The sequence below is a fragment of the Quercus suber genome, unplaced genomic scaffold (assembly GCF_002906115.3).
Source record: "Quercus suber isolate HL8 unplaced genomic scaffold, Cork oak 2.0 scaffold_157, whole genome shotgun sequence".
NCBI lineage: Eukaryota > Viridiplantae > Streptophyta > Magnoliopsida > Fagales > Fagaceae > Quercus > Quercus suber.
In genome coordinates, this window is record NW_027069618.1 from 254,446 (window position 1) to 266,691 (window position 12,246).

The window sequence follows — 12,246 nt, forward strand, 5'->3', positions numbered from 1 at the left end:
TTAGATCTGTTTTTGTAAGACAAAAACAAAGAAGAGATTTTATAAAAACATTCAAATCTATTTTGTGCGGAAAATAAAAGAGTGTTTTTATGCATGAAATTTCTTGCAAATCTAGAATTTCAAACAATGATTTAATGTTAGATTTATGCATGTTAATCAACAACAAATAAAATCCTAGACTAATCATGTGAATTAAAATTTGGAAAAGAAAGCATGCAGTGAACAAACCATAGACATGACTATGTAAAGAGTGGAATGAAGAAACACATGTTATGAAAAACAATACAAAAATATACAGGCATGAAAGAATTCTAAAAGGGGGAATTACTTTAGAAATCAGAGAGAAAGGATCTCTCTAGATCTAAAGAACTGTCACTTAAAAATAATAAAAAAAATCCTATAGGACAAATTCCAAAGTTTCTTTAACGTCAAGGGGAAAAAGGGTGTTGAATTTTGGGTGGTCTCCTCTATTTATAGAAGTGGTATTTACTTAAAAAAAATAAGCTAAGATATCTTTGAAAATTAGTAGACATGAATTGGGTCATGTTTTATACCCAAAAAAATTGGATCTAACGAGTTTTGACCCAAACATAGGGGAAAATGGGCTTTTGCCCTTATTTTGTAAAAAAAATCTAGTACAATATCTCTGTTTTGAAACTATTAAGCACCATGTCCCTATTTTTGAAACTCGATTTTAACAAAATCGAGTTTTGTTTAAAACTCGATATCCTTAAAATCGAGTTATATGTAAATTTTTAATTAAAACTCGACTTTAGCAAAGTCAAATTTCACTAAATTTAAAAAAAAAAAAAATTAAGTAGCAAAATATGCATAAAACTCAATATTGCTAATGTCGAGTTCCACCTGTAACTCGATTTTTTTAAAATTGAGTTTCAAAATAAGGACACGGTGCTTAATCGTTTTTAAAACAGAGACATTGTGCTAGATTTTTTACAAAATAAAGGCAAAAGCCCATCCCCCCCCCCCCCCAAACATAATGTAACTGGGCCTATCCTAGAGTTTGTGTCAATCGGCAATGTTGAAGTGCCGATTGGCACTTTCCGCGGTTTCGTTCGACTTTCGTTTTCTTACATGTTTTGGACTCTTTTTAGTGTTTTTTTTTTAGTTGAGAATTGTATTTAGACGTGTCTTGGACTTATATTCTTGATAAAACTCATCCTAACTTGATAATTAAACCTTTAAATAATTATTTTAGGGATAATTACCCTAAAAACCTTATTATCAGTCTAATTTTGACATTAGCAGCCTATTTCTTTTATTCCCATGCAACCAGTCATAGTTTAATAAAAATATTCCCAATCACAATAACTCATTTAATTAATTTTAATTGTTAACCAATCAAAATTAATTTCAATTAATCACGTGTTATTAGTTTCAGCTAAATGAATGCATGTAGACCATTAAAACTTGATCTTGTGATATCTTTCAATTCGACTGTTCAATTTAAAAACCAAACACGCCGTTGTGATCGTTAGAATCTCAAGATCATTTTCATGATATGTGATGAATGAGTTAATGACTAAAATGCAACTATGGTTTTTGGGTACATAAAATGGTCATTTTGTCATCTTCCAAGATTACATTATGGGTGCAAAATTGAGTGTCTACAATTGCTTCTACACATGCATAAGTTTATGAACATATTTTTTGTTCACAATTTATTAAGATGATAAGTTATAATTGATGGACAATAAAACTATTGATGATAAAAATGATTCTTTAGAATTCTCAGTGTATCTTTGTGATGAAGTTCCTAAAATACCATAAATTTATTATGAAATAAGTGAATTTGATTTTACTACGTTATTAACATTTTAAAACAAATTAAACATTAATATTTTGGTATTTATTTAAATTCTTGTCGATGTTGCAAAATTCAATCCACTTTTTTCAAAATGAATGGCTATATTTTAGAAAATAAATAGTATAGGTACACTAGGAACTTTAAAGGATCATAATCCAACCCATAAATATCAGTAGTTGTATTACAATCATGGTTTTAAAAATTAGAACAGTCAAAAAACCAAAAAGAAGTTCAATTCTTGGTTTTTATTGGTTGAATCGATGACTTTTTCTATTCAATCACTGTTTTTTTATCGGACCGGTTCCATGTCTAGTTCCCGATTGAACTAGTTCAACTGACTGGTCTGGTTTTTAAAACCATGATTACATTTTATGTTGGATATCGTTTAAATAGTAAGAAAAGCATAACTTTTATGTGGTTATGACTTATGAGCTTGAAACTTCTAGTCTGCATCTTGGGGTTACCCCTAAAGGTTTCCTCCCTATATAACATGGTATATGTGTGGGACAAGTAGACTACTCAAATTCGAGGGAATAGTAAGGGAGAGAGTCTCATACAAAAAAATTGACAAAAAATTTCATATCTTGTTGATGTAGTAGATTATTATTGGTAGGTAAAAAAAATAGTGTCAGTAATGAGTTCAGATATGATTGAGTAAAAGCTTGACAAGTCAATTGTTATGAAAAATAATGTGAATTTCTTTATGTGTGGTATTGCTCATAGTAAGGTGCTTTTTTATTTTAAATTAAGAAACCCTAATAAATAATATAAATAAAGGAAAAGAAAAAGAAAAAAATCTGTTTGAGAATAGTTTATTTTTTTATATATAATGTTAAATAAAAATGTAAAAGCTAAATTATTTCGAAATAAAAATGAAAGTTTTTTTTTTTTTAAGAATCAAATAAAAATGAAAGTTAACTATTTAAAATAAAACTAAAGTAAAAAAAGTACACCGTGTGAGATTTAAGAACATTAAATAATTTAAGGGCCCATAAAAAAAAATAAAGGGAAAAAAAAGCTTATTATTATTTTTTTTAGAAAAAGAAAAAAGAAAAAGCTTATAATTGGTTGGGACTTGGGAGAAGAAGAAAGAAAGGCATATAAGTTGGCGCGTGGAAGAAGGTCAGCAGAATGCGGCCCAAACCAGTGACACGTCTCTCAAAACAACACTAACTCTGCAATGAGGCAATCTTTCGGTCATTTGAAATTGAAACCTAACAAATCAACTAATAAATAAAGAAGAAAGAAAGAAAGAAAGAAAGAAAGAAGAAAAATGCGAATTGTGAGCATGAGAAGAAGAATCTCAGTAGGTTGGGATTGGCAATCAAAGGTGAGTCAGAGTCAGAGAGGCATCGTAACGAGTTGCAGAGCGGTGGTGCTGCCTCGGTTCGGTGGGCCGGAGGTGCTGGAGGTCCGGCCCAATGTGGAAGTACCCGAACTCAAGCCCAATGAGGTCCTCGTTCGCGCTCATGCTGTCTCCGTTAACCCACTCGATACCAGAGTCAGTCACCTCTCTTTTTCTTTTCTCTTCTCTCTAATATTAATATATTATTAGCTTGCTTTTATGCTATAATTTAGTCCAAAATTTTGTACTTTACGTAATATATATATATATATATATCTTATTTGTGATGGAATTTCTACTTTTATTACTTAGACTGCATAATTTATGATAAATTATTATTGTTGATTGTTAATGTGTGAGTGCAAGGTGGAAACATGGTTTAAACCCAGGACCTATTGCTTTGATACTGTGATAAATTATCGATTGTCCCAAAATCTTAATTTGTTAGGAAATGGTGTGGCTTTAATAAAAAAATTTGATATTGCAAGTAGAGTGATTTTTTTTTTTTTTTGGGGGCATTCAAATAAATATTAGTGGTTGAATGACAACTGAGCTATATAAAACTTTTTGCACACACATTTTAAAAAGGATTTGACTTTGCTACTGTGGATGGTTGTATTGACTTACTTTTTATAACTAATCTATTAGCCATTTAAATTTTGGAGGTGGTATGATGTCCTATGGAGGACTTTATTGATCCTCCTTAATGTTCATCCAAAGCCAAAAATCACATAAACTTCGAGCTCGGCCCTTAAAAAGAAGATTTCTTTTGTCAAGTTGGTTCTTGTGATTTTCATAAAACTTCATTTTGGTAAATTTTTTTCCCCTTACACCATCTACCACTGGCAGTCACCATGACCACAGCCTAAACCCCCACTCATGCCCAGTAACCATCTCCCAACTACCAAAATCATTGCGGACTATCCATTTCTACATAGGCACAAGCCTACAACTGATTGGTGTTGCCTTAAAAGAAAAGAATTGAGAGAAATTGAAGGTTGGTAAATAGGAAATAGAGATTACTTTTCTTGATGATATTTGCTAGAAATCTCTTTGCAAAATGTGGCTCTGCATGGTGACACAAGGAGGCCTTTTTCAACTTTGTCTTTCATGTGTGCCAATTCCTTATTGTGCCCTTTTTTTTTTTGGTTATGAAATAATAAGATACTGTAAAAATGACTAAGTTTTGAAAAGATAGAGGCCGACTTGACATGCAATATATTTTAAGGACGAACTTAAAATTTGGGTAAATTTTCAAGGACAAAACACCAATTGATTAAGTTTGGCCTAATCAATTGGCACTTGCAGCTTGGCAAAGTAATGTCTGTCAAGTATGCCACAACATTAACTGCAGTTGGAGAGCTATTTTCCAAACTTGACTAATGTACCTAAAATTGTTGGGAACTTCTACTGTTATTTGGGTAAACTTAAACTGGAGAAGAATATTATAAAAAATATCTAGCATTAACTTTGAAGGTTATTAATGGACTGTTGTCTGTTTTAAGTAACTAAAATGCCTGCATTTATACTCTTGGAATTAGGATAAAATTTATCACTGCAATCCCTTTACGTGCACAAAATATAGATTAACTTTGTTCAGCACTTAAACATTTCAATCTATTTCCACTGACATTTCTTTCACTTTGTGCTTAAACACTTCACAATGCATTGGATTTAAGTACATATTGAATGATTTAGATTTTAATGTTTTCAGATGCGATCAGGCTATGGTCGTTCAATATTTGAACCACTTCTACCTCTCATTTTGGGTCGTGATATTAGTGGTGAAGTTGCAGCACTTGGAGCTTCTGTTCGGTCTCTGATTGTTGGGCAAGAAGTTTTTGGTGCATTGCATCCAACTGCCATTAGGGGTACTTATGCTGATTATGCAATTCTTTCTGAAGATGAGCTTGCTCCAAAACCTGTAGCAGTTACACATGTGGTAAATATTAGTGTTTTGTGTTTTTAGCTGCAGAATTATTAATCAAAATTGGTATACGGTGTCCTTTTGACCAACTTATTGAAATCTGATGTCTTAAGATTCACTGGCTATTGGCTTGGGCAGTTAAGAGACACAAGGAAAAAAAGAAGTTAAAATTACAAAAAGTTTACTTTTGCACATTAGATAAAAAAAAGAGCAATATTTTAATCATGAGAGTTAACTTTATTTTTTACTTTTTGGTGCCAATGAGGTCTAGCTTAAGTGGCACACACAAACCTTCTTCTGATTGACAAGGTGGAATTTAAATTTGTTTCCTATGCCACCTCATAGAAAATCCATTTGCAACTTCTCAATATGCATAGAAATGTTGAAGGGATACGAAAAAGGGTTAGGATGTCGACAAACTCAAAAGAGTGCCCTTTATTAAAGTGAGCCTACCTCCTTGAGAAAAATAGAATTTCTTCCACCCCACTAAATTTTTTTCCATCTTCTCAAGAATAGGATTTCAAATTTCTCTAGATTTGAATTTAGATCCCAAAGGCAGCCCCAAGTACTTCAAAAGGTAGATTGAAAACCTTGCACCTAGAACCTGAGCTAAGGCCTCTTCAGAATGGTTGTTGCAAAAACTGCAGTTGCTGCTTCCACACCTTGGTTTAGCATGTCTTTCGATACTTTCATGTGTGAAACCTTTTAAGCAGTTGTAATAGAACTGATGAAACAATTACTATAGTGGGCCAGATTTTCATTTTGGGTATCCCATGTGGTGTGTCTCAGCTCTCAATATTATGATCTATTACTTAATTGTGAAATTTTGAATTTTGTATAATTCCTGTTGACTTCAGAGATTGACCAGACTTATTATTTTTGTGCTCCTAGGAGGCGAGTGCCATTCCTTTTGCTGCACTGACGGCATGGCGTGCTATTAAAAGCACAGCTAGGATAAGTGAGGGGTATGGTCTGCCTTTTAAAAAAAAAAAAATTCTGTTTTTGCCATGTATTAACTAGCAACTTATTTTATCAAGTTGTATTAACAATAAGCTGCTTTGATGGTCATTAGATGTTTTGTTTTTATTTTATTTTTCCATAGTCTGAAGGCATAAAGCTGTATATTGGAGTATTCACCAATTACCACAGGCACACATTGGCCAAAAGCTGAGAAGACAGTATTTAAGAAATTTGGAATGATCATTTTACAATGAAAGACATCTGATTGTTCTTTAGCCACTTGTCAGAATGTAGCTTCGTTGAGTTGATTTTTTCAATATGGACCTGCATATATAACAAGTATTCTTCTAGCCTCTGTCTCCCCCCTCTCATCTGAGATACCAGATTTCAGTTTTGAATTTTGAAGGCTTTATTGTGGTTGAGGATTTCATGGGATAATGAAAAGGATTTTTTGGGATGAAATTGTGGCTTGATTAGGACTCTCCTTATTGATGTAATCCTTGAAGCCTATAAAAAAGAAGCTCCAACTATAGTTTGGGGCAATGCATTTTAAATAAAAATTTTCCGGTGGTATTTCCAAGCACACTTAGGTGGTTAGACCTGGGTTTTCAAGTGGCTCCAAATGGTGAAGCCTAGGGTTATGTTTTTTTTCTTTTCTTTCAATTTCTTACAATTTTGTGTTGCATCAACTTGGTATCAGACTTGTTATAGCAGGGGATCATGTCATGGTTTGAATTAGCCCCAAGTGGTTTCCCTCCAAAACCGTTAGGAAACTACAGGCTTGTAATGTTGGACCATTCATGGTGCTAAAGTGAAATGGACCAATTGTGTATGTTATTGATATCCCACTTGACTATGGCTGTGGTATTAGCACCACCTTTAATCTCGATGATTTTGTTGCTTACAAAGGTCAAACTCATACTAGATTACCTTTTCTGATAAACTTCCCCTGATCCAATGACCAATCATATCCCTCATCCCTTCCCACTAGACTATTTACTGGTACATAAAGAATCCTTTGATGCTATTTTAGATGAGCAAATTGTTTTCACTGGGAATGGAGGCATTCAATTCCTTTTGGTTCGATGGCAAGGATGACCAGGGGACGGTGTCCATAGGAAAGCCCAAATTCTGGGGTTAGCTTTCCTCATGATTGAAGACTAGCCAAAAGGGAAAGCTTGGACTGTTATTGGATCACCAAGTAGAATCTGCAGTAGCTTGATCCTGGCCTATTGGAGCACTACCATCGTTGCTTGGATGGTGGAGAATTGTTTGACACTCATTGAGTTGCTACAGGACCACCTAGAGCCTTACTCGACAGGGTTGAGTCTCACTCTCTCATGCCTAACACCATTTATATTAAAATTTGTTACTTCATTTTGAATTTTGAATTTGGACTTTATTGTGTTTGAGGATTTTATGGGATGTGATTGTGGCTTGAGTAGCACTCTTCTTATTGATAAATCCTTGTTGCCTATTAAGAAGAGGCTCTAGCAATAGTTTGAGGCCATGCAGTAGAGTACAGTGTTTTATGAGTTAAGAGTTTCTCTACAGTTTGGTGGTGATTCCAAGCTCCTTTAGCTAGTGAAGCCTAGGGTTTTGGGCAGCTTTAGGTGGTGAATTCTAGTGTTGTTCTGTTTTTCATTTTCTTTCTTCTCCTTGCAATCCTACGCTGCATCACCACCTTAAACTACTAATTTTGCAAATAGTCAATAATAATTTGTATATTCATCCCACCATCCAAAATTAGTTAATTGGTGGGCTAGTTGGGCAGTAAGGTGTACTAATATTTCAAAATTAACTATTTAGTTCTCATTAGTTTACAATGTTCACCATTAGCCTACTAATTTGTCAATTTTAACACTGATTTTAAATAATGGGATGCTCATTGTAAATATTATTGAAAGGGTTTTAATGGAAAAAAATTTTGTAGTATTGGATGGACATCGCAAATGACTATTGTTTTGGGTGGATTGCTGCATTTAAACTGCATTTTTATTTTGAAATCAATTTGTATTAGCTTCAGTTTTGCTTTTACATGAACTCTACAAATGAGGACGGGATGTATGATGTTTTAACTTTCCCCTTGAAAATTACCATTTGTTCTTTATGGTGGATTGTCATCATTCTGTATTCCCTTATGATTGCATCCTCATCTACTCTTCACAGGCAAAGACTATTAGTAATTGGTGGTGGTGGAGCAGTAGGTTTTGCTGCAATTCAGCTTTCAGTTGCTGCAGGCTGCCATGTTACAACTACTTGTGGAAGTCAAAGTATAGATCGATTATTGGCAGCTGGTGCTGAGCAGGCGGTTGACTACACTGCTGAGGTCTTTTTTTAGTTTGCTTCATCCCATATGCAAGCTGTTTGAAATTTGGAGAACTTATGTAGATAGTTGATTTGATTTGAACCATTTGCTGGGGACCAAGTCTGAGATAAAATGTTCTATTTACAGGACCTTGAATTGGCAATAAAGGGAAATTTTGATGCTGTTTTGGACACCATTGGTGTACCAGAGACAGAAAGAGTAGGCATTAATCTTTTGAAGAGTGGTGGACATTATATGACACTTCAGGTTTGAGATATTGCCTGGTTTTCTTTGAAGGAATTTTTAGATGCTTCTTTCCTGATGCTGCCACATAAGCATTTAAGGTTTTAGCTTCTTTCGTTGTAGGGTGAGGCTGCTTCATTGACTGATAGGTATGGGCTAGCTGTTGGGCTTCCATTAGCAACAGCTGTTTTACTGAAGAAACAAATTCAATACCGTTGTTCTCATGGAATAGGTAAAAAGTAATTTGTTGCATATCATTTTTAGCAGAATATATATATATATATTGACATTAGAAGTGACATTAAATGTTAATTTAAAAGTTAATGTTTCTCCTTCTGAGTAGCTTGCTTATACTTTTTATTTTTTCTATTGATAAATTACACACACTTGGTGGGTCTTGAACCCACAACCTCAACCTCCATCCCATTATTATGGGAAGAGGAAGTACCAGTTGAGCTATAGCTCATTGGTAGCTTGCTTATACTTTTGATCAATTAACAAATCCAAATGCCAAATAACATCAAGTAAAGGGCAATAAAAGGGGGAAGTCAAAAGGGAAAATATGATAATGAGTCATTCACAAAATATCGTGATTCTTGCGCTCCCATTACTTGGTTCATAGTTATTGTGCCTAATTGATGATCTGATGTGACATGCATCTCTAATTTGGTGAACAATACATACGAAACATAGTTTGAAGCTTATGAAAAGATCTGGGAGTCAATGTAAACCAATTACTAAGTATAAATTACCTTATATTCACAAGTTGGAGGATTAATCTTTAATAGTGGCTTCATCCTTTGACACACTAGATCCCTAGTTTAGTACATCTTTTGTGGGTATGTGCATGAAAAATAAGCTTACTCTTAACCGGGTTGTTAAATTCTGTCAGAAGAACAAGCTTCCGCTAAATAAATCTTTTGTAGTTTAAATAGAAATTCATTAAATATCACAATTGAGGTATGCTACAACTTCATTATTATCCTTGATTATACTCCATTCTAGATGAGGGAGTTCAGGTATCCACTCTCTAATTATCCTTCATGCATGTTTGTGTGTGACTGTGTTGGAAATTATAAACTTTGACTCTAATTGGGTTGCTAAATTTTATTTGAAGAATGGGCTTTTTCTGAAGAAATTTTTTGGAGTTGTAAAAAGAAATTCTTTAAATTTGGGGATAAGATAGAAATGGAAGCTTTGTGTACTAGGTATGACCTTTTTTGTTATATATTACAATGGAGGGAATGCTACAACTCTAGTGTCACCTTGATGACACTCTTTGCCAAATGAGGGAATCTATGCATCCACTCTCTTTTATCCTCCATTTGTGGTGTGATATCTAAAACTGTATTTAGTTCTTCGTTAAAACAGTTGTCTAATTTCCAGAATGATATTTTGAAAAATTATGTTGTCATCTTTCATGGGATCTGCCCCTAATCCTGTCATTGACAATTTCTAATGTCTATTTAGCTCTCCTTATCTATACAGCCTCTGTGCATATAAAACTATGTGTTTCAAATGTTATATTTCTAACTTTATTTTGTCATTAAAAAAAAGTTTCGTACCCAATCCACAAAGCTCTCACTTTTGCAGGGTCTAAGAGAGGTCATGGTAGACAACCTTACTCCCAATTGTTTTTAGAGAGGCTGATTTACGGACTTGAACCTCCGGACTTGAACCCACTTCCTATTGCTTTTAGTAGAAGGCACAAACTCTATGAATTAGTCTTTAATAAAATTATTTTTACAAAAAAAAAAAAAAATCTAGCATAATTTAGATGTACGTCTTTCAAAGCATTTGTGTAGTGACCCAAAAAGGGGGGTCTTGCATTCCATGGAATCCCACATCGCCCTAGGGAAGCACATGAGAATGTGTTTATAAGGAATGACCTCCCTTTAATGTGTAGAGGCCTTTTCCTCAGCGCAATTTGGGGAACAACAAAACCGTGAGGGGTATGGGTCTCAAAATGGACAATATCTACACAGTTGGGCGGGGTCGTTACAAATGGAGATGTGTTTATAAGAAATGACCTTCCTTCAATGTGTAGAGGTCTTTTCCCCCACTACTGTGTGCCCCCAAAACGGACAATATTTACACAGGTAGGGTGAGGTCGTTACAATTTGAAAGGCTAGCTTGTGACATATATTTTTGAAAAGCCTGCGGGAATTCTGTGATTACCCTTAGGAATCTAAAGAATGCTCAAGAATAATCAGTTTTGAAGGGTAGACAGAAGGATGCTATATTGAATACTATTCTAAGAAGGAATTTATAGATAATGTTCTCTCTGGTCTTGAAGTTACTTAATCAATGTTGAGTTTTACACTAGCGGAGAGTGAAAATTGATGTTTTGACTTATAAAATATTAGTATCAGGTGGTATTTTCCTCCAAAATTTATTTTTCATTATTTAATATCCCTTTTTGTGTCAATGTCTGCATTGTCGAAGGTAGTAAGTTGTCTGCGTAAAAATAATATAAATAACGTATCTCCATTTTATTTTTATTTTTTATGGTGCAGAATATTGTTGGACATTCATGAGGGCTGACTCAGAAGGCCTAGATGAGATCCGCAACCTCACTGAAGCTGGAAAGCTGAAAATACCTGTGGAGAAAACATTTCCCATCCTACAGGTGAGAGAGGCTCACGAGGCTAAAGACAAGAGGTACATTCACGGTAAAATAGTGCTGGAACTTGACTGAAGAATTTTCCATGATTTCTTATTGACTGGAATCTTCTTCACTAAAGTACCATTCCATTCAACATTCATTTTGGTTCGTGGATACTGCATTATAGGTCCTTCCTGTAAAATAAATTCTTGGATTTTGTATAGGAGTTCAAAGTTTTGTGGGCGGAAACTTTCAATATGCTGTTGCCAATCTGTAAATGTATCAGAATGCTCTGTTCTGCCAAATATTATTAATCTTATTCCGTAATAATCCGAATTTCCAACTTTTAGGTTTCATTGGGATTTGAAGAATTAAAATCAAAAGTTTCAACAATGCAGACATTTTTTAGGTTTCATTGGGATTTGATGTGGCTTTTTTTTTTTTTTTTAAATTTATTTATGTTAACTAAAATTTTTTAATATTATTTTTAGAAGCCATTTAAGGATCATGTATTCATGTGTGCCAACAATACACATTGTTTGCTACATGAACATTTTTCATTAGTGAGTTAATTGTAAGGGCAAAATTGACAGCAAGTTGAAAATAACATGGACCAAATTGACGGCTACAGAAATTTAGGGACCAAATTGATTGTGACCCCAAAACGTAAGGACCAAAATGGTATTTTTGACTTATAGATAACATTGAAATAGTAGGTTACAAGTTGAAGTTCTATGAATGGTGAGAAAACTCAATTTTTCTCATTAATTTCTAACTATCATGATTGGAAAACTTAGAGCCTGATTGGTTTAGAGCAGTTTTGGATCATATCACTCAAAACTTATAATTGAGTTTTCAAAACACCTGGGACTCACACAAATTTTTTTGTTTGGCTTGATTTTCACATTGTGTTTTCATGACTCAAAACTCAAAAATTTTGAGTTAGAGTGATGGAAATAGAAAACAAGAAAACAGTGTTTTCAAAAACTGAGATACATAACTCAGTAGCACCAACGTTAATATAAAAACTCTG

At 33.9% G+C, this 12,246-nt stretch overlaps 1 protein-coding gene across 1 annotated transcript; it reads left to right on the forward strand.

The window, feature by feature from the left end:
• Positions 1-2,926: 2,926 nt before the first annotated feature.
• LOC136069225 (uncharacterized) lies at positions 2,927-11,569 on the forward strand. The gene is made up of 7 exons (XM_065777510.1): positions 2,927-3,326; positions 4,885-5,112; positions 5,989-6,062; positions 8,227-8,386; positions 8,513-8,632; positions 8,732-8,840; positions 11,125-11,569. Exons 1-7 carry the CDS (start codon positions 3,099-3,101, stop codon positions 11,304-11,306), a joined length of 1,101 nt encoding a protein of 366 aa, XP_065633582.1. The 5' UTR covers positions 2,927-3,098; the 3' UTR covers positions 11,307-11,569.
• The last annotated feature ends 677 nt before the right edge of the window (positions 11,570-12,246 follow it).

Coding starts and splice junctions, on each gene's coding strand:
- LOC136069225 (XM_065777510.1), top strand. CDS start 3,099: ATGCGAATTGTGAGCATGAGAAGAAGAATCTCAGTAGGTTGGGATTGG. Junction 5,113..5,988: donor CTGTAGCAGTTACACATGTG/GTAAATATTAGT, acceptor TTGTGCTCCTAG/GAGGCGAGTGCCATTCCTTT. Junction 8,841..11,124: donor CCGTTGTTCTCATGGAATAG/GTAAAAAGTAAT, acceptor TTTATGGTGCAG/AATATTGTTGGACATTCATG.